A 25,736-nucleotide genomic window follows, 5' to 3' on the forward strand; every position below is an offset into this window, starting at 1 on the left:
GCTAAGGGAGTTTTGTCCCGCTTTGCGACTTTCCTTGCCACAGTTGCTAAGCGAATCACTGGCTTCCCCGTTGAACTCTACTTGTCAGAAGGTTTGCCAAAGGTGATCGCATGATCCCCCGGCACACTGCCACCGTCATAAAAGTGAGTCAGTTGCCAAGTGTCTGGAGTTCGATCACGCGATCGTTGGGGTGAGAAATTTTGTTCAACGGATTTTGAGTTTTTGCCCCATTTTTTATGACTTTCCTTCTCCCGTTTTGTTAACTGAACCGCCGCTGTTGTTAAATGAGTCGCACAGTTGTTAAGTGAATCTGGGTTTCCCCGTTGAACTTTACTGCTCAGAAGGTTAGCAAAAGGGAAATCACCTGATCTCGGGACACTGCCACTGTCATAAATGTGAGTCAGTTGTCAAAACATCTGAATGTAAATCACGTGGACTGTTGGGGATGTGGCAACGGTCGTAAGTGTGAAAAACGGTCTTCAATCATTTCCCCCCAGTACTGTTGTAACTTCAAAAGGTCACTAAATGAACTGTCATAAACCGAGGACTACTTATATTCAGCCATACTAAGAAATGACAATCTCTTGGGTGGGGGGGATGTACCTTACTGGGGCTGGTCAGGATCAATCTCCTTCTCTCTTCTCTCTCCCTCTCGTATCTTTCTCTGTATTCCTGACTTGATGATCGTCCAGGTAGCCTGTATCCATCTTTAAACAAGGTTTGGGAAGAGGGCTTATATTTGAGAACAGAGTGGCAAGCAAAGCGGGTATTGCGAAAGCCTTTTCTGAAATTACACAGCCTGGTGAATATGCTTCGAATAATAAACATTTAGGGATGTTTAGCCTATGAACCTCCATGCCTGAGGACCCACATTTCTGAGTGTGTCCATTTGGAATTCAGCCCCTTTGAAATCAGTGCAATCTACCGCATTTTTCAGAGTATAAGACACACCTTTTTCCCTGAAAAAAGAGGCTGAAAATCTGGGTGTGTCTTATACACTAAATACAGCATTTTTTGCCTCCCGAAACACTGCTCCCTTCACCAAAATGGCTGTGCAGAGCCTTTAGAAGGCTTTCAGAGAGCTCCTGGGGACTGGGGAGGGCAGAAATGAGCAAAAAACGACCCGTTATTTGCTCAATTTTGCTCCTCAGCTCCCAGGAGCACTCTATAAGCCTCCCAAAGACAATTCATGCCCTTTAAAAAAAAACAAAAAAAAACTGGGCCCATTTCCACGAAAACGGGCATTTTTGGGTGGTTTGCAGAGTGCAAAACCTTTTATTTTTTAATTTGCCTTTTCAAAACCTTGGTGCGTCTTATACTCCGAAAAATACGGTACCTCCAATAGAATTCTGCCCCATCTTTAAAAAAAAAACCCTGTTTCTAATTCCTTTGTGGTGCACGCGGAATAAAAATAAAAACCGAAACAAGAAGTGGCTAAAGAATTCTAGAAGGCCTCTTTGAAAGTCATTATTTGTTCCTTCCAATAATTATTGAAGGTAAATTAAATAAAGGGATGTGGTGGCTCAGTGACTTAAGATGCTGAGTTTTGTCAATCAGAAAGGACGGAAGTTCGAATCCCGAGCGCCACGTAACGGAGTGAGCTCCCGTTACTTGTCCCAGCTTCTGCCAATGTAGCAGTTCGAAAGCATGTAAAAAATGCAAGTAGAAAAAATAGGGACCACCTTTGGTGGGAAAGTAACAAAGTTCCATGCGCCTTCGGCCTTTAGTCATACCAGCCACATGACCAAGGAGATGTCTTCGGATAGCACTGCCTTTTCGGCTTTGAAATGGAGATGAACACTGGGGAATGACTAGCACATATGTGCGAGGGGAACCCTTACCTTTATCTTCATAATTAATATTTCTTTTTACTCCTGCACCTATTTGGGAAGTTATTGGACTCGTGATACACGGCCATGAATTCACAGGAGCATAAACAAACTCCGAAGAGCGCACATTCATGTCCGAACGGTGTACTAATCGTGATTTGTGACAGGGAAAGCCATGAAAATAATAAACCTTGGTATTTGGCGTTATTTCAAGAAAAGTATCTTTCAAGTGATGTGTAATTTCAAGAATCTACCACACTGGGGTGGGAAGCAGCCCTTGGATGATGTTGCAATTTGATCTACTGGGTTGTGTGTGGTTTTATTTTAGTTTTTACCTTCTTTCTGCTCTGTTTTGTTCTTTTCTCCTGCACACACCTACCTCCTTTTTTCTTTTTGGTCCTTTTAATTTTTTTCTCTGTCTATTTCCCACTCCCTGCTTTCCAAAGAACGATGGATCGTCTGTGGACGTTCATATAAATATGGACCAGGCTCCTATTCAGGTACAAGTTGCGTTGGGAAGGACAGAATTTTAATGCTAAAATGGATGGATTTGTTTTAATATGGGGGGCATAACCGGGATTCTTGATTGTAGCATGATGTAAGGATATCTGGTTGATTGAGAGGCCGCTTAGAATCAGTGTTTCTCAACCTTGGCGACTTTTAAGTCCTGTGGACTTCAACTCCCAGAATTCCCCAGCCAGCTGGCTGGGGGATTCTGGGAGCTGAAGTCCACAGGACTTAAAAGTCGCCAAGGTTGAGAAACGGGCTTAGATTGTTATTTGACTTCTAGAAAAGTCCCCCCACCTTTTACTTTTTTTATTTTTACAAAGTTTGCTGATTGAAATGTTTTGGTCACCATGACAGAAAAAAGATGTTTAGACTCTGGAAAGCTCAATTTAGGAAGACTCTCAATGTGAAAAATATTTGCAATTCTTCAGGGATAGAAGAATTGCCCAGACATATGACCACCTAGCCACACCCGCCCAGGCAGTCTGCCCCCCCCCCCAACAGTCTGAGGGACCATGAATTGGCCCCCTGTTTAAAAAGTCTGAGGACCTCTGCCTTAGATGGAGGAAATTGGGACATAGAAAGCTTGATGTCTCCTTTATTTAAATGATCTTAGGTTCCCCGTCTGCCTCTTCTGTTAGACAGGGAGGTTTTGTGTTAGTAGCACATAGGGGTTCTTTCTGCCCGAGGGCTTAGCAGAGCCATCATGGTTATAGGAAACAAACCTTAACTTGAGGGACCAAGTAAGTAGAAAAGCAATACGGGTCAAAACTGAAAAGGAGGCAGGATGATCACAGATTTAGAAAGGGGCTGTGGGGTGAGTCGATTCAACTCGGGGAGGGCCCAGACATGGCCTTAAGGAAATCAAGAAATGAGAAGAGTTGGTTTTACCCAAGGAGGGATCTAGAGGGCAGGAGGAATTCTGATTCGAGGTCCTCTCAGGCCTTCCAATAACAGGGCGTTTTTTTCCTCCTCACAGAGTGAACCTCGTGTCCGTCTTGTTATGGCCCAGCATATGTTACGGGACATTCAAGGTATCCTGAACCGACTAGAGGTGAGAGCCAGTTTTTAACTCCGGGGAACACAAAGCAGGAATGTAGAATCGCGGCCCGGAAACGCCTTCCAGGGCCTGGAGATCCCCCTGTTCCTTTTCTTTAGGGTAACACCAGTGACCATAGTGCTGTGGGATCCGAGGATACGCCATCTGGCAGCCCGACTGAAAGGGAGCCAATGACGGGCACCGAATCAGAGCCTCCCCAGGAGCCCACGCCAGCAGAGGAAACGCCGCCCTCTGGGAGTGAGCCTCCCCCGGGGACTGAAGCAGCTGCCCCCAAGTAAGGAAGCTGCCTGCCTGTTATGGCCCGCTAGTGGCCAGTGGAGCTGGCAGCAGATTCGGATAGTGAGGAGGTTGGGGAGGAACCTGGACCAGTCCTGGAGTCTGGGGAAGGCTCAGATGAGGGCTCTGTGTCGGAGGCAGAGGGGAACAAGGCCATCTGGCTTCAGAATCAGACATCAGTGAGGCAGACAAACAGCTGGAGCCTCTTCCCAGTGTGCGCTTGCACAGAGTTGCCAGACGAAGGGAACAGCTGAAGAACAGGGGTCGACTTGGGAGTAAGGCCACAGGTGGACGGTGAATGGCCCCTCCCAGGGGAAATAAAAGAGGAGCAAAAGGGGAGTGGAGTTTGCAGGAGACAATTAGTTTGCTTAATTGGTTCGTGACTCTCCAAGACTCCTTGCCAAGTTCTGCAGATATGGGGCTGGCAGCTCTCCAAACCAGATAAGGTCTTTGATTGTAAATCCTCCTTGCCGGCTGTGAATGAGCAGAATTCACAGTAAATTAGTAAAAGAGGTTTTTGCGGGACAAGGAGTTTGTTTCGTGCTCTTGGGAAGCCTCGGTCAGAACGCTGACAAAGAGATGTCAAGAGCTCTCTAGGGTGGACTACGTGGAGTTCCCTCCCCCCCTTAAACCAGCCTGGTGCCAACAGATCAGGGCAGATGAGGAACCTTGGTGGGAACTATAGAGGTGGGCTGTACCAAGTAAAGGTAAAGGGGCAGCCTTGAGCTGGAGGGATACGAGTTGTTTCCCAGAGGAGGCAAAGGGCAGTCACTGAGCAAGATGGTGAGGGCCTTTCTCTGTTCCCGTAGCCACCCGTCACCTGGAGAGTATGTGGAGGTTCTGGGCGAGCTTCGTGGGTTGGAGAGCAGACTCCAGCCTTTCCTGCAGAGATACGAGGAGGTCCTGGGAACTGCTGGCACTGCCGACTACAACAACAACGTAAGAGATGTCTGGTTTTAAAAAAAACGAAAGTTGAACTTTGACCTGGGAAGCCGCCATTTTACCCCTTATTTCCGCATTTGCTGGGGATCTGAAGCTGGGTCAGTGTCTTTATTTCCATCGAAACCATTCGGTTTGTCATTAAAAGTATTCTTTCGATGTATGCGCTGGCCTTCAGTCCTTCGGTTGAAGAGGCCTCAGTTCTCGGCTTGGTTCCCCCATCCTGTTTGGGTCTGAGCCGCTGTTTAAAGCGCTTCCGGGTTGAAAGGATCAGCTGGTGACATCACCGTTCCCTGCGGGACACCCTGAGGTGGTATTCAACAACTTCTGACCAGTTCTGGGGAACCGGTAGCTGAAATTTTGAGTAGCTTGGAGAACCGGTAAATACCACCTCTGACTGGCCCCACCCCCATCAATTCTCTGCCTCCTGAGTCCCAGCTGATCGGGAAGGAATGGGGATTTTGCAGTATCCTTCCCCTGCCACGCCCACCAAGCCATGTCACGCCCACCAAGCTACATCCACAGAACAGGTACACCCATGGAAGGAGCCGAGGTGGCGCAGTGGTTAGGGTGCAGTACTGCAGGCCACTTCAGCTGACTACTATCTGCAGTTCAGCGGTTCAAATCTCACCGGCTCAAGGTTGACTCAGCCTTCCATCCTTCCGAGGTGGGTGAAATGAGGACCCAGACTGTGGGGGCAATAATGCTGACTCGGTAAACCGCTTAGAGACGGCTGAAAGCCCTATGAAGCGGTATATAAGTCTAACTGCTATTGCTACTGCTATTTTTGTGTCCCCACCAAGAAGCTGGAGCAAGTGACGGGAGCTCACCCTTCCCCTCAGCATTGCTTGGGTCTCGAACGTAGGCTTGCTAGCCTCCAAGCCGGCGTCCTAATCACCTGAGCCGCACGCTCCTTTTCTGGGCTCAGAGGTTTTTTTGATCTGACTCAGCGAGGTTTGGGGGTGATTTTTAGGCTTTGCCTCCCCCGCTTCATTTTATTCAAATCCCCTGCTTTTCTTTTGCCAGACGGAAGGGCGCGAAGAGGACCAACGTATTATCAACCTGGTGGGAGAGTCGCTGCGCCTGCTGGGTAACACCTTTGTCGCCCTCTCGGACTTGCGCTGCAATCTCTCCTGCAGCGCCCCCCGCCACCTCCACGTGGTGCGGCCGATGTCCCATTACACAGCTCCCATGGTCCTGCAGCAAGCCGCCATCCCTATCCAGGTGAGGCCTCAGCCCCTGAAGGCCGGGGTGCCTTTCCTCAAACCGGGAAATGGATGTGGGTCATGGCTCCGGTTTCCCTCGGCTGGGCGAAGAGAGCTCAGCGAGGGAGAGCACAGAAGACCCCCTGTTTCTTCCTCCCGTGTTCTCGCTTCAGATTAACGTTGGAACCACCGTCACCATGACGGGCAACGGTGGCCGCACCGTCCAGACCAACCTAGAAGGCTCGGCGGCTGCTGCTGCCGCCGCTGCTGCTGCCCAGGCCACTCCCACAGCTCAGCCTCGCACTTCCAGTCCCGTGGAGTCGACTCAGCCCTCCGAAGGCTCACCTCCTTCCCACTCCCCGGGGGTCACCCCTGTCCCGCCGCAGGCCTCTCAACCTGGGCACCCCCGTGTCATCCGCATTTCACACCAGACAGTCGAGCCTATGGTTATGATGCACATGAACATACAGGGTGAGTTTGGGAGTCCTGATAGAGAGATCAGGGCTGTTTTGGAAGGTTATACTCAGTAGAAGACAATATTTGTAGCTCAGGGGTGAACTTTGGGGTCTTGGGGGGTTTCTGAGCTTGGTTGTTTTCTTGCAGATGTTTCAGTAACTCAATGAGGTTCTGACCTAGGCTTCCTGAGGCAGTGAAAAGCACGCACTTAGTCCCCCAAACCCTCTTTTTGTTTCAACGGCTGTGAATTATGTTCATTCACGGCCCGTAAGGAGTCCCAAATAGTTTGTAAAGAGTCCGATAGAAGTTTGTCACAGTTTTTCCGGAGAAGCACCTATCTTTATCTCCCTTGAAACGCTGCCAAAGACCTAATTGGCAATTACAAGGCCACACGCGGAGCACAGAGTCAAAACGGAGTTTCAGAGTTTAAACCGAACAAAACGAACAAAGTTGCTTCCTGCATGTGCCTTTGTTCCACAGTGTGCGGAGCCTGTGCGCGCCCTGACAAGCAGCTGGGTTACTGGGGAGGGGGTGGGAGAAATATTACATGAAGTGAAATCCAGACCATCCAGAGAAAGAGAAATCAGGGGAAAGAAATTGATCTACGATCAATTTTTGAAGTCCACTTCCTTTTCTCCCTCTCTAGACTCCAGCTCCCAGTTGGGCAGTGGCAGTGCCGGTGGAGTGCCATCAATGGGGCCCGCTGGTTCAACCGGACACTCCCAAGGGATGGGTAAGGAAAATGGGTCCTGCCGATCTGGGGGTCCGGCTGTGGGTTTGCCCATTTCCGGCCCTGTTGATTTCGCCTCGTGCTCTGCCGTTGCTTCTCTCCAGGTAGCGGTGCCCACATGCCTCTACCCAGCCTCCCACCGGAGTTCATGCAGGCGGTTGCCCACCAGATAACACAACAAGCCATGGCAGCGGCAGCCTCAGCAGCTACAGGTAAGCAACCAAGGAGGAGAAAGGAAGCATGTAGGTAGGTACAGTGGTGGGATTCATAATAATTTAACAACCGGTTGGCCCAGGGTCAGGTTGGCTGTTGTGGGAGGCATGACCCCTCCTCGTCCTCCAGTTCTGCCGCACATGGAGGACGAGCCTCCTGCGGCGGCCAACCTGACCCTGGACAAATCAGTAGTTGATCCCGGGCGCTGCACTGCTCTGCAATGGAGAAATGGTCAATGGAGCGGCCGGCACGAGGAAAGGAGGAGGAGCAGGGAGAAGAAAGAGAAAGGGGCCTTCACCTTCCCTCGTGCCAGCTGCTCTGTTGCCTGTTTCTTCACTGCAGCGCAGAGCCTAGGATCCGCTTTGATAGTGGGAGGTGGGTGGGTAATTTTAACCACCGGTTCACTTGAACCGGTGCGAACCGGCTGAATCCCACCACTGGGTAGGTAGCCCTCGACTTAACAAGAGTTCATTTAGTGACTGTTTGACATTACAACAGCACTGAAAAGTGACAACCGTTATTCCCGCTTCCAATCCTTGCAGGCCTCCCCAGGGTTACGTGATCCAAATTCAGACGCTTGGCAACTGACTCATATTTGTGACGGATGCAGTGTCCTGGAGTCTTGTGATCCCCTTTTGCGACCTTCTGACAAGCAAAAGTCCCTGAGGAAGCGAGAGTCAGTTAACAACCGTGCGACTAACTTTAACAACTGCAGCGGTTCACTTAACAACTGTGGCAAGAAAGGTTGTGACATGCGGCAAAGCTCACTTGACAACTGTCTCACTTAGCAACAGAAATTTTGGGCTCGATTGTGATTGTAAGTCAAGGACTACTTGTAACAAGGGGTGTTCTCCCTGAAACGGGGAGCAGGGCGGATCTGCCAGATCCCTGAAAGCTAAGCCTCCTCCGTGGAGTGCCCAAGACCCTGATCTTGATATATAAGTAGTCCTCAACTTACGACCACAATTGAGCCCCAAATTTCTGTTGTTAAGTGAGATGTTTGTTAAGTGAGTTTTGCCCCATTTTACAACCTTTCTTGCCACAGTTGTTAAGTGAATCCCTGCGGTTGATAAGTTACTAGTCCGGTTGTTAAGTGAATCTGGCTTCCCCCTTGGCTTTGCTTGCCAGTCTCAAAAGGGGATCTCATAACCTCAAGACACAGCGACGGTCGCAAGTATGAAGCAGTTGCCAAGGGTTCTGAATTTTGATTGCGTAATCCTGGAGAATGCCACCAAAGTCATAACTGTCAAACGGTCAGTCACTTCTCCCGTTGCTGTCGTAATTTGAATGGTCACAAAATGAACGTCGTATTTCAAGGACTACCCACGTTCTCTCTTTTTTTTTTGTCTGTGTGTGTGCTCTAGGCCAGCAGGTCCCCAGTTTCCCATCGGCTCCGACACGCGTAGTGATTGCCAGGCCTTCTGCTCCTTCCGTGCGGCCCACCCACGCGGGGTCTCCCCAGGGAGTAGGACAAGGGGTGAGGACCCGAGCGGTGGGAGATCTTGGTGGGTGATGGGGCGCTTTATCCGTGGTACTTTCCGCCTCTTGAAATAAAACCTCCTCCTTTCCACACAGGGCCCAGGCATGGGTGGCAATGCTTCCTTAGCCCAGATGATCAGCGGATTGGTGGGACAGCTTCTCATGCAGCCTGTGATAGTGGGTAAGTTTCCATGGACAGGGATCCTGGGCGTCCCGGAGTGAGGGCTGAGTGTTGTAATATAGTTCCTTGTGTAGGCGTAGCGGTCACCCATGGCCCAGTTCATACCAGGGCATGCAGAGCCACGCTGAACCACACAGGAGAAAACAAACTCCTAAAACTCCATAACATCCTGATAGTTCATAACATAACATCCTGAGATGTGCCCTACCAATGACGCCCATGATTTGACCATATATAGACAGAACTTCCCTGAGCAGTAGATTAGAAATTGTAGTTTTACAGGCTGTTTTTAAGCACATGCTATTGCTCCTCCTGCCTTTGTCCTATCTCAATAAAAGGGGCTCTCAGACCCCCAATCTGGGTCACTCCATCCCGAGAAAGGTTGTGTCCTGTCTTTTCTCAACATTGGCCTCATGGGCAAACCACGGGAACGTTACAGCTGAGGAGTTTGAGATGCAGGAATGTTTGTTAATGTTAATGTTTAATAAATTTATATGCCGCCCAATCCCGAAGGACTCCGGGCGGCTTACATAAAAACAATTAAAAAGAATACTAAAAAGTTTATAAACTAGAAGGCAAGGCAAGTTAAAAAAGACACAACATGCACTCAACCTTAGTGAGGCTGGACCTCATTCAAGAGGTCAACAGCCCCAGGCCTGCTGGAAAAGCCAGGTCTTAATAGCCTTGCGGAAGGCCGCGAGAGTGGGGAGGGTCCGGATCTCTGGGGGTAGATCGTTCCATAGGGCCGGGGCAGCTACAGAGAAGGCCCTCCCCCGAGGAGCCGCCAAACGACATTGTCTAGTTGACGGCACCCGGAGAAGGCCCATCCTGTGAGATCTTATCGGAGTGGGTTTATTTAAAACTTATCGTATTTTTTGGAGTATAAGATGCACCCTTTTCCCCTCAAAAAAAGAGGGTGAAAATCTAGATGCGTCTTAATACACTGAATACAGCATTTTTGACTGCCTGAAACGCCGCCCCTTCACCAAAATGGCCGTGCATAGCCTTTAGGAGGCTTCCAGAGTGCTCCCGGGGGCTGGGAAGAGCAAAAACGAGCAAAAAGGCCGTTTTTTGCTCGTTTTTGCCCCCCAACCCCCAGGAGCACTCTACAAGCCTCCCAAAGCCTATGCATGCCCCCCTCTTTTTTTTGCAAAAAAACAGACCCGTTTTCGCAAAAACGGGCAGTTTTTGGCTCACTTTTGTTCCCCAATCCCCAGGAGCACTTTGCAGGTCTCTCAAACTCTCTGCATGCCCCATTTTCCATACAAAATGAGATGGGCAGAGGGTTTGGGAGGCCTTCGGAGTGCAGAAACTTTTTTTTAAAAAATTACCTCTTCAAAATCTTGGTCTGTCTAATACTCCGGTGCCTTTTATACACCGAAAAATATGGTATTTTCAAAAAAGGGAGAAGGAGGGAGGGAGGAAGGCAGGGTAGAAGTACAGGTATTCCTCGACTTAAAAACACAGTGGAATCCAAACTTTCTGTTGCTAAATAAGTTTTGCTCCCTTTTACAACCTTCCTCGCCACGGCTGTTTAGTGAATCACTGCAGTTGTTAAGTTACAAAACGGTTGTTGAGTGACTCTTAGCTTCTCCATGGACTTTGCTGGTCCAAAGGTCACAAAAAGGGTATCCTGTGATCCAGGACACTGCAACTGTCATAAATATGAGTCAGTTGCCAAGCGTTCTGAATTTTGATCACACGGTCATGGGGTTACTGCGGTGGTCATAAGTGAAAAAAACGGTCATCAGTCCTAGTTTTTCCCCCCGGTGTCGTAACTTTGAACGATCCCTAAATGAACCGTCGTAAGTCGAGGGCTACCTGTGTCAAAGCCCAAAATGGGTGGATTTTCTTGAGCTAGAAATTTACTCGGAATGGAGGACCTGGAATGCTTTAAGAATCGGAGAACAGAACCGGAAGTTGTAGGGTCCATTTCTAGTGGTGGATTGTCTTCTTTGGGAAGGGAATTGACAGCAAGGTCACCCGTTGTGGTGCAGTGGTTAGGAGGCAGTATTGCAGGCTAACTGCCCTCTGCCAGGAGTTCGATCCTGACCAGCTCAAGGTTGACTCAGCCTTCCGTCCTTCCGAGGTGGGTAAAATGAGGAGCCAGATTGTTGGGGGTGGGGGCAATAGGCTGACTCTGCAGAAGTGCTTAGAGAGGGCTATAAAGCACCATGAAGCGGTATATAAATCTAAGTGCTGTTGGAAAGTTTGATGGCAGACTAGGCGTCATCCGCCATCGCCTTCTCTTGCTTGATCCAGCGGCCCTCTCTTGTCTTGTATTTCCAGCTCAGGGCAGCGGGGCTTCTTCGTCGACCTCTGTCAGCAGCCACGCTACTTTCAGCACCAGCACCTCTGCCTCCCCTCCCACAGCTTCCGCCAGCGCTGGCACCACCAACACGGCCACGACGGCCGCGGGGGGCAGTTCAGCTGGGGCCCCGGGAGGTCCCATGCCCTCGGGCCAGACTCCTGCGGCTGCCACTGAGCTCCAGTTCTCTCAACTGCTGGGGAACATCCTGGGGGCGGCAGGCTCCAGCATGGCGGGGGTGGCAGGGGTGGGGTCTCCCACCATCACGGTGGCTATGCCCGGCGTGCCTGCTTTTCTGCAAGGCATGACAGACTTCCTTCAGGTGAGTTTCTCTCTCCCTCCCTCCCTCTCCCTCAGCCTCTCCCGCCCCTCTTTTCCTTTCCCTTCCTCTTTCCTGTCCCTTCTCTTTTCTCTCTTTCTCTCTCCTTCCCTTCTTTCTCTCCCACCCATCTTTCCCTTCCCCTCTCTTCCCTTCTCTTTCTCTCTGCTCTCTCCCCTCCCCCTCTCTCCTTCCCCTCCCTTCTCTCTCTTTCCCCTCACCCCTCTCCCTTCCCTCACTTCACTTTCTCTCCTGTCTTTCATTCTCTCTCTCTCTCTCTCTCTCTCTCTCTCTCTCTCTCTCTCTCTCTCTCTCTCTCTCTCTCTCTCTCTCTCTCATTCTCTCTTCCTTTTCTCCTTCCTCTCTCTTCCTCATTCTCTCTCTCTCTCTCTCTCTCTTCCTTCCTCCATCCCAAATAGTTGCCTCTCCTTGTTTTAGTTTGGAGAAGGAGTGTTTGAACAAGGACCATCTGAATGACAGCAGCTTGTCTGTCTGCCCGGCTAGGACAACCTCACCCGAGTCTCTGAGCCAGCACTAAGCCACAAAGCACCTGCATTGGGCACCCCAAAATCTGGGGGTTTTTTTGGGGGGAGGGGGGAGGTTTGTCTTGTTGGTTCCCTTTTCCTTTTTTCAAATCATGATTGGTCTGAAGATGCTGGGCCCGAATCCAGCTTTGAGAACCTCCATGGGCATCCCATCCTAAGATGGCTTCCTTAGAAATCGTAATGCCAAATTCTCCCGATCTCCATCTGTCTTTCCAGACTCCTTCCTCTGTCAGTCTTCCCTCTCTTTTGAACTGAAAAGAAGCTGGGCCTTGAGACCTCCCAAATTTCTTGCCGCTCTTTCCGAGCATCCGTCTCTCTCCCTTTTTCCTCCCAGGCGACGCAAATGGGGGGAGGTCCCCCAAACCCTCCCGAGCAGATGGCGCCTCCTCCTCCTCCTCCTCCTCCTCCACAGCCGGCCGCTTCTTCTTCGCTCCCTCCTCCCTCGGCCCCCCAAAGTGGACCGGAGGGGTTCTCGGCCAGCCTGGGCAGCGGGGGGCGCGGGGGCGCCTCAGCGGATGCTTTGCCTCCCGAGTTCTTCACCAGCGTGGTCCAGGGGGTGCTGTCCTCCATGATGGGCTCCCTCAGCGCCCAGCAAGGCAGCACGGAGAGCATCGCCGACTTCATCCAGCGCCTCAGCGGCACCAGCAACATCTTTGAGCCGGGCACAGAAGGCGCTCTGGGTAAGGCCTTCTTTGATTATGGGACTTGCTGTATTCTTTACTCTCTTTCTCCCCCGTGGCCTCAGTCTCAAAACCATGTTGAGTGGTCAAAAAAAGAAAAAAGGAGGAAATGGTTTATTTTTGAATATTCGGAGACTTTGGCTTGCTGTCTTTGTAACCCTCCCAACGTAGGCATGTTTCCTAGTGCAGATGAGGAGTTCATGTTTAGAGTTCATTTTGATCCACCAGCATCTCATCTGGGCCTAGCATGGGATTAAAAATAGTCCTGTTTAGCTACTTGTTGGCTTCACTGGCTCTTCCAGAGACTCCCCTGTTGTTTTTTCCCCATGGGATGTGCCTAGTCAAGTTATCTGTGCTCCTGCTGCTAAGTCTTCCACCAATCAATTACCTTATTTTTTGGAGTATAAGACACACCAGAGTATAAGATGCACCAAGGTTTTGAAGAGGCAAAAAAATTTTTTAAAAAAGATTTTGCACTCTGCAGACCTTCCAAGAACACCTGCTTTTTGTGAAAATCAGGCTCGTTTTTTTCCAAAAAAGGGCATGAATAGCCCTTAGAAGGCTTGTAGAATGCTGGTGGGGTGGGATGGAGGGGCCAAAAACAAGCAAAAAAAGGGCATGAATAGCCTTTAGGAAGCTTATAGAGTGCTCCTGGGGGTTGGGGGGGGCAAAAGTGAGCAAAAACAGCCCATTTTTAGGCTCATTTCTGCCCTCCCAGCCCCCAGGAGCTCTCTGAAAGCCTTCTACGGGCTCTGCACGGCCATTTTGGTGAAGGGGCGGGGTTTTAGGAGGCAAAAAATGCTGCATTCAGTGTATAAGACGCATCCAGATTTTCAGCCTCTTTTTTGAGGGAAAAAGATGCGTTTTATACTCCGAAAAATACGGTAATCAGAATAGAATTGGAAGGGACCTCGGAGGTTTCATAGTCCTGTTCAAGCAGGAAGCCCAATACCATTTCAGACAAGTGCCTGCCCAGTCTTTTCTTCAAAACCTCCAGTGATGGAGCACCCACAACTTCTACTCATACAACGAAATTCACATATAACACCCAGAGACCAGGCCCAACACACATGACAATCTCCAAACACAGCCCCACCCACCAAAAATTCCCCACCGCTAAACCACCCCAAGCACCCACACAACAGACCAAGTAGTGCTGTCCGACAGCTCACCGATGGGTGGTCCTCTAGTTCATTGTTGAGCTCTGGGATAAAAGCTTATTCAGAAGTCTGAGTTTTAATTGTTCTGTACCTTCTGCCAGAAGGCAACAGTTTAGTTCAGGGACCAGCAACCAGCGGCTCTGGAGCTGCATGTGGCTCTTTCATCCCTCTGCTGCGGCTCCCTGTCGCTCGAAATATGTGTCACAACCACCAATGTGCAACGCCTGCCGGCACGCATTTTATTAAGATTTTCGATCCTCGGTAGGTTTTGTGGCTTCCAGTGTTTTCTTTTCTGTGGGAAACGGATCCAAATGGCTCTTTTGAGTGTTTAAGGTTGCTGATCCCTGGTCTAGTGGATTGCAGGTCTAGTTGTTCTTCATTTGCATTTTTTCCCAGCGTCTCAACGTCTTTTTTGTAATTTGGTGACCAAAACCAGATGCGATGTTCCAGGTGTGGCTTCTTACTAAAGTTTTATAAAGCGGTAATAATCCTGCTGGTCTCGACCAGGAACTTTAGTGCTCAACTCACAATTCACCATGTAGACAGGTAACTAACATACAGACTAGCCACCATCCTATACACAGTCTTCTCTCCAAATACTAAGCATATACAGTAACAGTCAGTAACTATCAGGAACAACAGTAGGATCAGTAAAATCAGGAAACTCAGGAAACAGCAGGAGCATCAGGGAGAACTCAGTACAAGTCCCTTCCTCCTTATATGGTTGCTTAAAGCAATAGCATCCAATTATCTCCGTGGCACGACATAACCGCGAAAGTCAAAAGCGCGCCGACAACACCGCGGCACTAAAACCGCGATGTCAAAAGCGCGCGAATACAGAGCGCCGACAACAGCGCGCCAACAGAAGCGCGATTTAACTTAAGGTAAGGTTTAGGGTTAGGTTTAGGGTTAGGTTTAGTTAGGGTTAGGGTTAGGGTTATTTTTAGGGTTATGTTACAGCGTGCTTCTGTCGGCGCGCTGTTGTCGCGCGGTTTTGACAGTGCGGTTTTGTCACCGCGCTTTAGTGACACGCGCTTTAGTCGACCGCGCTTTAGTGGTGGAACCATTATCTCTCTCTTACATTTAAAGTAACAGATACATTTGTTACAATCATGGCTTATATACATTGTCAAGCCAAGACTAGGGTTACATCCCTAACACAGGTGACACCTCACCCCCCCCCCCCTGCCCGCCTCTTTATTTTTTGCTCCTCTTTGTTTTGCAGGCTTCTTTGGAGACCTGCTCTCTTTGATCTGCCAGAACTTCTCCATGGTTGACATGGTGATGCTGCTTCACGGCCAGTTCCAGCCCCTGCAGCGGATTCAGCCCCAGCTCAGCCGCTTCTTCCGGGAAGAGTACCTGCACGGCCAGGAGCCCACCGACCGCAACGTCCGGGTGAGATGGGCTCCTCCTCGCCCGGATCTTGTTTCTTCCACCTTTTTTTAAAATAAATATATATTTTTTATTTTTAAAACCAACAAAAACAAAACAACTCATATAAAAAACTTTCCTCAATTTCGTCAAGCATGTCGTTTGGTTACAAACTTTTGTGCATCAGTTTTTACAATTAAAAATAAGATCACTGATTATCCATCAAACATAACTAAATACATCACTATCTTTGAGCATTATGTGTTTAAGTTACCATTAATATTAATCATCCAGACGATACAATACTTATAGTGTGACATATTCAACTCCAGAAAGTTTCCCATTGCTAATCCAAGTAGTTATTGAACATTTCAATTCATATATGTATCAATTATTCATTACATCATCATTAGTCCATTTAACATATAAAAATCTTACCAGTATTACATGGTCAATGCTTACAATTATATATAGGATTCAAATCATCCCATTCTTGTACATGGAATACATTATTGTCCTTTGTATGTCATATGATCAAACACTCTATTTCATAGCAAAAAAAAAAAGAAAGAAAGAAAGAAAGAAAGAAACAACTTTCATAACAATGACTATAACTTTCTAGTAGTACATTAATAAACAATTTCATATCCAGGTTTTTTTAATCCAACCATTGGTAAAACAAATCCCATACCTTATAAAATTGCTCATCCTCCTGTTCTCTAATTTCAAATGTAAGTCTACTCATTTCGGTACACTCCATTATCTTCCGAATAGTTTCCTCCTGTGTTGGTATTTTCTCATTCTTCCAGCTTTTTAACTGCTGCTCAGGTTCAATAATTTGCCCTCTCCTTTGGCTTCTTTCAGATGGCCACCTACAATTTGATCAATGGCTTGGAGGAATACATCCGGGAGAGTTTTGTAAGTCTGATTCTGCTTTTCCTTCCTTTGCTTTGATGGAGCTGAGGGGCTCGGGCTGGGGAATGGGATGTGCAACCAGCCTCTCTGCTTGGGATGAAGGTCTCAGTGGGTTTAGTCAAGTGAAGTGAATGTTTATTACAGTCAAAGACCAGAGCAAGTTAAAAACACTCAAGCCAACAGACCAGTGATGGTGAACCTATGGCACACGTGCCTGAAGTGGCACACGGAGCCCTGTTGCCTGGTACGCGCAGCATTGCCCGTTCCTCTTTTGAGTGTCTGGCACGCATGTGCGTGTGACAGTCAACTGGCCTTCGTGCATACGGCAGTGCCGGAAACTGGAAGAGCTGCTCTTCCCTTTTCCTGGTGTGAGCATGCGCAGAGGCCAGATGATGCATCGCCACGCATGCATGCGTGCCAGAAACCTGGAAGACTAGTTGGTCTGGTGCATGTGCGTGTCCCAGAAACCGGGAGTTCATTTTTGGGAGCGTGCCTGTGCCCTGGGCAGCTCCTCTTCCGGATTGCATGTGCTCCCTTTTTGGCACTCGCTGACAAAAAGGTTCACCATCCCTGCAATACCTAGTTAAAAAAATAAATAAATTATAGAGCAAAATAATAAATAACAAATACACTCTATATTAAAACCACAAGTTGGCATCCAATTTGTGAGTTGCACTCAAACAAAACCCAGCGTGGTCTAGCTATAATATAAAACCAGTCCTTAAACTGTGAGGCGAATGGGTTTAGATCAGGAGTGGGCAATTAATTTTAACCGGGGGGCCCACATGGGATGCTGGCACTGTTAAATTGGAGGGCCACTGCTGCTCCCTGGCATTGACTGCTCCCTGCCTCTGATGTTGCCACTGCTGCTCCCTTGAAATTGGCAGCTGCCCTGCCCTTCACCGATGCCACCTCTCTTCCACTGATGTGCACTAATGCCCTGCCCCTGACACTGCTGTCGTTCCGCCCCTTATTGCCACTGCCCACAGGACATAAAATGCCCACATTTAGTTTAGATGGATTCAGGTTAGCAATAGCAATAGCAGACTTATATACCGCTTCATAGGGCTGTCAGCCCTCTCTAAGTGGTTTACAGAGTCAGCATATTGCCCCCAACAACAATCCGGGTCCTCATTTCACCCACCTCGGAAGGATGGAAGGCTGAGTCGACCTTGAGCCGGTGAGATTAGAACCGCTGAACTGCAGATAACAGTCAGCTGAAGGGGCCTGCAGTACTGCACCCTAACCACTGTGCCACCTCGGCTCTTGCGTCAAGGTTGCCTCCTTGACGTCTGCGACTGCTGAGAAATTTTTGGATATAGAACTCTCATCTTTTATATGCGCATAGAATCCTTGACCTACAATCGGGCAATAGCACTCAGACCACTTCCCAGTGATTTACAATCCTATCTGAGTGGTTTACAATTTCAGTCTGTTGCCCCCAACAATCTGGGCCCTCATTTTAAAGGCTGAGTCAACCTTGAGCTGGTCAGGATCGAACTGCTGGCAGAATTAACCCGCAATACTGCATTCTAACCACTGCGCCATGGTGGTTATAATAGCATAGCAATAGCACTTGGACTTACATACCGTTTGACACAGTCAGCCTATTCCCCCCCCCCCCCCCCAAACAAACAATCTGGATCCTCATTTTACTGACCTCGGACGGCTGGGAGGCTGATTAAACCTTGAGCTGGTCAGGATCAAACTCCAGACTGTGGGAAGAGTTGGGCCCGCATTGTTGCATTCTAACCACTGGGCCACCATAGCATTAAACAACCACTAAAGCTACCGATATGTGAGTGACCTGAAAAAGGGAGTTGTGACCTGGATTCAAAGTTCTGGCTTTCGGACCATCTCCGTAATCACCTGACTCAACTTCATGCATCCGGCAACATTAGAAGCCATTTGCAGTGTCCCAGGTCACGTGGCTGTGTCTCTTAACTACGGTGTCAGCATTCCAAAGAGCATCCAAAATTAAATCAGAGTCTGAGGCAAAGTATTGCTCAAAGTTCCAATTTATTAAGAGGGTCATGTTGGCACATCTGGGAAAAACTGAATCTGAAAGCTTCCCGGTTTTCCCCACCCAGTTGAAAGTTTAAGATCTTGCCCCCACACCCACAAGTCCATCACATGGTCCAATCTCCCATTGCCATGCTGACATTTCCACCCATCTAGTTCTGGTCAGGTGCAGAGATGTAGAGACAAAGGATGACCTTGGCTTTCTAGAAAGAATGTTGTTATGGCTCCATGGCATCTAACTCCGCACAATCCCCCCTCCCATTTTCCCACAATAGGAATGGCATAGTAGAATATTAGAAAGTATGGCAGGCCAAAGATCCAAAAGAAAAGATGGCTGCAGGACTGACATCTGGTTTTGCTGCAAACGGGCGCTTTCAGTTTTTTTTTTAATAGCAAAAAGCACATCAATAACGAACCATTGGTCCACTTAACAACCATGCCATGTGTTTGATGACAGACCCCCTTCAGACTGGTGTTAAGTGAATCACCGGTCTTAAGTGTACTTGTCATCAAAGTCAATGCTAATTGAATTTTACCAAAAGTTTGTAAAATTGGATGTGCCATGGGACCAGCCAGACTTAACTACCATAACGGGCAGATCCCATAACAGTTGTATGTCAAGGACTGGCTATAACCAGGGTCAGACCGATATGCTCTTTCCTTTATTCTTTGAAAGGAGAAGTTCTGCTCCAAGGGAAATTGGCTTTTTTCCCCTTCATTTGGAAAAGAAAAAACAACAATAACAATAGCGCTTATATACTGCTTCATAGTGCTTTTACTCTCTCTAAGCGATTTACAGAGTCAGCCTATTCCCCCCCAACAATCTGGGTCCTCATTTTACCCACCTCGGAAGATTGTCACACTTGAGCTGGTCAGGATCAAATAGGAAGGAAGGGAGGGAGGGAGGGAGGGACGGAGGGAGGGAGGGAGGGAGGGACAAGAGTCAGCCTCTTGCCCCCAACAATCTGGGTCCTCATTTTACCCACCTCGGAAGATTGTCACACTTGAGCTGGTCAGGATCAAATAGGAAGGGAGGAAGGAAGGAAGGAAGGAAGGAGGGAGGGAAGGAGGGAGGGAGGGAGGGAAAGAAGGGAAGGAGGGAGGGAGGGACAAGAGTCAGCCTCTTGCCCCCAACAATCTGGGTCCTCATTTTACCCACCTCGGAAGATTGTCACACTTGAGCTGGTCAGGATCAAATAGGAAGGGAGGAAGGAAGGAAGGAAGGAAGGAAGGAAGGAAGGAGGGAGGGAAGGAGGGAGGGAGGGAAAGAAGGGAAGGAGGGAGGGAGGGACAAGAGTCAGCCTCTTGCCCCCAACAATCTGGGTCCTCATTTTACCCACCTCGGAAGATTGTCACACTTGAGCTGGTCAGGATCAAATAGGAAGGGAGGAAGGAAGGAAGGAAGGAAGGAGGGAGGGAAGGAGGGAGGGAGGGAAAGAAGGGAAGGAGGGAGGGAGGGACAAGAGTCAGCCTCTTGCCCCCAACAATCTGGGTCCTCATTTTACCCACCTCGGAAGATTGTCACACTTGAGCTGGTCAGGATCAAATAGGAAGGGAGGAAGGAAGGAAGGAAGGAAGGAAGGAGGGAGGGAAGGAGGGAGGGAGGGAAAGAAGGGAAGGAGGGAGGGAGGGACAAGAGTCAGCCTCTTGCCCCCAACAATCTGGGTCCTCATTTTACCCACCTCGGAAGATTGTCACACTTGAGCTGGTCAGGATCAAATAGGAAGGGAGGAAGGAAGGAAGGAGGGAGGGAAGGAGGGAGGGAGGGAAAGAAGGGAAGGAGGGAGGGAGGGACAAGAGTCAGCCTCTTGCCCCCAACAATCTGGGTCCTCATTTTACCCACCTCGGAAGATTGTCACACTTGAGCTGGTCAGGATCAAATAGGAAGGAAGGGAGGGAGGGAGGGAAGGAGGGACAAGAGTCAGCCTCTTGCCCCCAACAATCTGGGTCCTCATTTTACCCACCTCGGAAGGATGGAAGGCCGATTCAACCTTGAGGCTGGCGAGATACAACCTGCTAAACTGCAGCTAGCAATCAGCTGAAGTAGCCTGCAGTACTGCCCTCTAACCACTCTTGGTTTGTTACCTGTTGTTGTCGTCTCCCCACCCCTCCCTCCTTTTAGGCCTCAGTCCAAGTCCAAGATGGCGTCGACATTACCCGCACCAATCTGGAGTTCCTGCAAGAGCAGTTCAACCGAATTGCCACGCATATCTTGCACTGCACCGGTAGGAAGTCGGGCTGGAGCGGAAGGACTGCTTTCCCCGGAAGGGAGAGAACGATGCGCTGGCTTTTCTAATCACGGTTGCAACTTTTGGTTGTAGATCACACCTTTGGCTACCGACTGCTTGAGCTGTGCAACCAGGGTCTCTTTGAGTGCTTGGCGCTGAACCTTTACTGCCTGCGAGGGGAGCAGACGGCTCTCACCACCGTCATCAATGACCGCATTGTGAGTGACAGGTCGGGCAGTTGCCCTGCTTGGAGGAGGAGGTCCTCTTTCATCAATCAACTAAGACAGGGGCCTCCAACCTTGGCAACTTTAAGACTTCTGGACTCCCAGCAGTTGAAGTCCACAAGTCTTAAAGTTGCCAAGCTTCAAGAGCCCTAAACTAAGATGATTAAAAGGCCTGGAGGCTAAAATATTAGGAGAAGGGTTGCAGGAACTGGGTTTGGCTATAGTCTAGAGCAGTGGCTGCCAACTGGTGGTCCGTGAGAAAATGTTGGTGGTCCACAACAAAATTATTTGCATTTGTTATATTGCACTAAATCAGGGCTCCTCAAACTATGCCCCCTGGGATAGATAGATGGTCAACAATTTCATAACTCAGTCTCTAGGCTAATGTACAAAGTTAACCCATGCTTGGATTCTCCAAGCAGAGCACAGGAAAACAATGTGAAACAAGGAAAATGCTTTTCCTGCTCAACCTGTGAGCCGAGCTTCCACTCACAATTCCTGTGAAAACTGGTATTTGTGTCAACTAGAGCAGCGGTCACGAACAGAGAAAAAATTGGTGATCCACAAAATTATTTGAATTTTTTATATTGCACTAAATCAGGAGTCCTCAAACTACGGCCATTAGGCTTGATACGTACAATGAATGCTTGTGTTGCTGCAGAGAGTCTCCCCCTTTGGGGCTTTTTTGTGTGGGTCGGAGGGGGGCAGAAATTCCGACTTGGGGTCTGCTTCGGCCTCCTGGTGTAGGGCTTAGGGCGAAGGCTGGAGGGATGTGTCGCTGGTGGCGAAGAGCTGGAGGGCCTTGTTCCAGTGGGACTGCATCATGGCCTGCAACTGGCTGACTATCTCAGCCCATTGAGCCTCCAGGCGCCGTTACCTGGCCTTGCACTCCCACAGGTCTTCCCTCTGCTTGGAAAGCCTATGCTCATAGTCCTCAGTAAGGTGCTTCTGCTGAGCCTCCTTCTCGGTCAGATCCAATTTGAACAGAGTTGTACTGCCAATTCTTGGCTGCTTAGCTCCAGCAACTGCTTCCTGTTGGCGCCCTAAGGCGGGCGAGGAGTGGCTAGTAGAGGCTGGCAAGGAGCCCCTTGACATGAGTGCCATCGCGTGAGCAACACCCACCCAGTCACATGACCACCTTGCCACGCCCACCCAGGCAGTCATTATGCAGATCCTATTAGTCGTCCGCGGGATTTAAAATTACGAATTATGGGGTCCCTGAGCTCTCAAAGGTTGGTGACCTCTGGTCTAGAGCAGTGTTGGCAAACCTTTTCAGTCAGCTGGCCTGGCTGGTGCGCATGCGTGTGCCGGAAGCCATCATTCAGCTTCCCATTGCCCGCACGCGCACTGGGGAGCTGCTCTTCCGGTTCCCATTGCTCCCATAAGCGTGAAGACCAACTGGCCAGCACACATTGGAACCCGGAAGAGCAAAGGGGGGGGACAGGCTGGCGTGCCCAGAGAGATGCTCTTGCCTGCCACTTCCGCACATGTGCCAAAGGTTTGCCATCATGGGTCTAGAGAAAAGAAGGACTAAAGATGAGCCAGTTGCCAAACATCCCACTATGGCAAAGGTGTCAAACTCGCGTTGTCACAAAGTGTCACAGGACATATCGGGACACCCCCCCCTTTGCTAAAGTGGGTGTGGCCAGAACGTGCAGCATCCGGTCCATGGGCTATAAGTTTAACAGCCTTGGATTATGGGGATACTGCAAAGGATATGTATGGAAAATAGTCATAAGTCACTTTTTTCCAGTGCTGGTGTAATTTGCAGAGTTCCGATATCTCAGGGGTTGCCACAAAGAAGAGGGAGTCACGCTACTCTCCAAAGCAAGAAGCACTGGGTGGAAACTAATCAAGGAGAGAAGCGATTTAGAACTGAGGAGAAATTTCCTGACAGAATAATTAACTACTGGAACAGTTTTCCTTCAGATGCTTCATCACTGGAGGTTTTTAAGGTTTTTAAGAAGAGATTGGACTGGTCTGAAATGGTATAGGGTCTCCTGCTTGAGCAGGGGGCTGGACTGGAAGACCTCCAAGGTCCCTTCCAACTCTGTTCCGATCGTTCGAAGAACATTTTTGTGTAATCTGGAGGTGGGAGTTACTACCTCCCTCTATTACGGAGCATGCAGGCAAGTGGAGGAGAGGAAATCTTGCATTGGGGCTGCTGTGGTGCTTGGCCAGAACGATGTGACAAAAGTCCCATCACTTCTAAAGGCTACACCTGATCCCCGACTTACAACAGTTGGTTTAGTGATCAAAGTTACAACAGCCCTGAAAAAAGCGACCTGTGACCATTTTTCACACGAGCACAGAAGCATCCCCAGGGTCACGTCATCAAATCCCGGCGCTTGGCAACTGGTTCATATTTATGACCTTTGAGATGGCATATGATCTCCTTTTGCGACCTTCCGACAGGCAAAGTCCATGGGGAAGCCTGATTCACTTAGCAACCGTCTTACTAGCTTAACAGCTGCAGTCACTTAACTATGGCAAGAAAGGTCATAAAATGGGGCAAAATTCACTTAACAAACGTCTCACTCAGCAACAGAAATATTGGACTCAGTTGTGGCTGTAACTCAAGGAGTACCAGTATAGTACAGGTTAGTCACTTGATGACTCTTCAATATTACAGTGGACTTGGAAAGAATTATTTACAATTTTTCCCCCTCTTCTCCTCTCCACTCCACTCTTCTCCTCTCCACTCCACTCTTCTCTTCTCCTCTCCACTTCACTCTTCTCCCCCCTCCTCCTCTCCCTCTCCCATTCCCTCTCCTCTGCCCTCCCTTCCCCTTCTCTGCTCTCCTCTTCCCCCTTCTCCCTCTTCCCTTCTTCTCTCTTCCCCTCCCCTCCTCTCCCCCTCCCCTCCTGCCCTTCCCCTCCCCTCTCTCCTCTCCCCCTCCCTCCTTCTCCCATCCCCTTCCCTCTCCCCGTCCCTCTCCCCCTCCCTCCTCTTCTCCCCTCCCCTTCTCTCCCCTCTCCTCCCTCCCCCCTCCCCTCCTCTTCTCCTCTTCCCCCTCTCCTCTCCCCCGCCTTGTCCTCTTCACCTTCCGTCTCCCCTTCTCTCCTCAGAGGCGGATGTCAGCAGACATGAACCCGTCCTTGGTGAGCTGGCTCACCACCATGATGAGCATGCGCCTGCAAGTCATCCTGGAGCACATGCCCGTCACAGAGGAACAGATCTTGCAATATGTCCGCAGGGTGGGCGACCTCCCACAGGTAAGGGACATGGTGAAATCCATGGGACGAAAAAGCAGGGAAAACACATTCCTAAGAGCTTTGGGGACTGGCAGTCACGATCGAAGCGGAGCCTATCTTTCAGCTGGCAGGATAAGGCACGGGGCATAAGGGAGCTCGGTGGGGGGGGGGGGCTGTATGCGGCAGAGGCACCGCGGCCTGGTCCTTCACTGTTTTCAGGGTAGCATCGCGGGCCAGAGTTTGACAACCCTGTCCTATAGCATACTGGTGCTTTGCCTCTCAGAAGCTGGCTGTGAGCCGAGCAGGGTCGAGAGGAGGAAGACGGCAGGGAAAGGCCCAGAGTGCACTGCAGGGGCTTTGATACCTTCTTTTTCCTTGCCCCTTCTCAGGCTGCTCCCGAAGAGCCCATGGACGTCCAGGTTGCAGAACAGGCTCCAGAGACCGTGCAGGTAATGGAGCGGGAGGGGCTTTTTAGCACACTTCCAGGCCGTCTGTGCGACGGATGTGTTTCTTTCACAAGGACGTGAGATCATCGTAGAGCTTGGAAGGAGTAGGTGATGATTAGCATCTGTTGAGACCTTCAGGGTTTTTTCCCCCCTAATGGGCGCATTACCATCAGGGTGCGGGCACGCCCCTGAAAATGAACTCCCGGTTTCTGATGCGTGCACCTTGCTGTGAGGTGCTGCTTGTACAGTGCAGACGGAAGAATGAGGTTTTCTCATGGCAGTCAATGGGAGTATTGATTTACCACCAGTCTATCAAGTACTTAGAACAGTGGTGGGATGCAGTCTGCTCGGCTCAGAAGACTCTCATCGTTCAACCTTGAGGTGTCGAGATTCTCCCAGGCCACAGATGGAGCACATGAATTCCTCAGTTCCCTCCCAGCCACCCATGCCTTCCAATCACAGTCCTCTTGGCTCCCTTGCCATTTTCTGTTGTCTAGCTGTGAGCAAAAGTGTCCAGCTAGCCGGCCATGACCTGGGGGGGGAGGTTCTATACCCCATTCCAATCGTGGTTTGGTGATACAGTCAGATTCAAATGGAGCCGAGGTGGAACAGTTTGATACAGATTAGATACAGATTAACAGAGTTGGAAGGGACCTTGTAGGTCATCTAGTCCAGGGGTCAGCAACCTTAAACACTCAAAAGAGCCATTTGGATCCGTTTCCCACAGGAAAGAAAACAACGGGAGCCACAAAACCCTTCCCGTGCTTGACTATTTCCTGAGCGGCCACAGAACTAGCCTTATGTAGTTGAATTAAATGTTCTGTTTTCTTCTGAAGGTGGTTAAAAAGCTCAATAAATTGCATGACAGTTGTGACACACATTTTGAGCAACGGAGCCGCAGTAGAGAGATGAAAGAGCCACATGTGGCTCCAGAGCCACGTTTTGCTGACCCCTGGTCTAGTCCAATACACACACACACACGCCCATGGAACAGAGGAAAGCTGCTTTGGAAGGCAGACACCACCATGGCCGAAAAAGTCCGCTTCTCACCGGGTCTTACCGGATGACATTATTTAATCATAACATGGAACCGTGTCAGACTATGAGAAGGGTAGAAACTACAGGGAGTCCTAGTTTATTCACCACTCATTTTGTGACCGTTCACAAAATTGTAACGGTACTGACTTGTGATCGGTCCTTCGCGACTCCTGCAAAGACAGTGAAGCAACCAGCAGAGAAAATTGCAAGTCCTTCCGGCTTCTCTTCCTTGCCCCGGCGCCTGGCCTCCTGCACAATCCATAGAGCTTGCGATCTTGTGACATTGCGCTTTACAACACGATTATGTAGCAATGGCAATCACTGTTCCCATCACCGAGGACCACCAATATGGGGGAGGGGGCGTGGGGGGTTCCTGCCAGTTCTAAGCTCTTCTATAGAAGAGGTTCCAC

The 25,736-nt window shown here is 49.5% G+C and overlaps 1 protein-coding gene across 3 annotated transcripts in view; it reads left to right on the forward strand.

The window, feature by feature from the left end:
• Window positions 1–25,736, forward strand: part of BAG6 (BAG cochaperone 6) — a 46,191-nt gene that overhangs the window by 15,235 nt on the left and 5,220 nt on the right. For all 3 annotated transcript variants that reach the window (XM_087708464.1, XM_087708467.1, XM_087708465.1), the window contains exons 5-22: window positions 2,276–2,329; window positions 3,316–3,390; window positions 3,495–3,670; window positions 4,482–4,611; window positions 5,638–5,835; window positions 5,990–6,287; window positions 6,919–7,005; window positions 7,107–7,214; window positions 8,580–8,692; window positions 8,791–8,875; window positions 11,165–11,505; window positions 12,382–12,727; window positions 15,113–15,282; window positions 16,123–16,176; window positions 20,318–20,420; window positions 20,517–20,641; window positions 23,717–23,863; window positions 24,232–24,291. In XM_087708464.1, coding sequence (XP_087564590.1) covers window positions 2,276–2,329; window positions 3,316–3,390; window positions 3,495–3,670; window positions 4,482–4,611; window positions 5,638–5,835; window positions 5,990–6,287; window positions 6,919–7,005; window positions 7,107–7,214; window positions 8,580–8,692; window positions 8,791–8,875; window positions 11,165–11,505; window positions 12,382–12,727; window positions 15,113–15,282; window positions 16,123–16,176; window positions 20,318–20,420; window positions 20,517–20,641; window positions 23,717–23,863; window positions 24,232–24,291 — 2,670 coding nt within the window. The remainder of the gene's footprint in view (window positions 1–2,275; window positions 2,330–3,315; window positions 3,391–3,494; window positions 3,671–4,481; window positions 4,612–5,637; window positions 5,836–5,989; window positions 6,288–6,918; window positions 7,006–7,106; window positions 7,215–8,579; window positions 8,693–8,790; window positions 8,876–11,164; window positions 11,506–12,381; window positions 12,728–15,112; window positions 15,283–16,122; window positions 16,177–20,317; window positions 20,421–20,516; window positions 20,642–23,716; window positions 23,864–24,231; window positions 24,292–25,736) is intronic.

This window comes from Thamnophis sirtalis, unplaced genomic scaffold (assembly GCF_051295495.1).
Source record: "Thamnophis sirtalis isolate CommonGarterSnake01/CBP01778 unplaced genomic scaffold, rThaSir2_p1.2 scaffold_3, whole genome shotgun sequence".
NCBI lineage: Eukaryota > Metazoa > Chordata > Lepidosauria > Squamata > Natricidae > Thamnophis > Thamnophis sirtalis.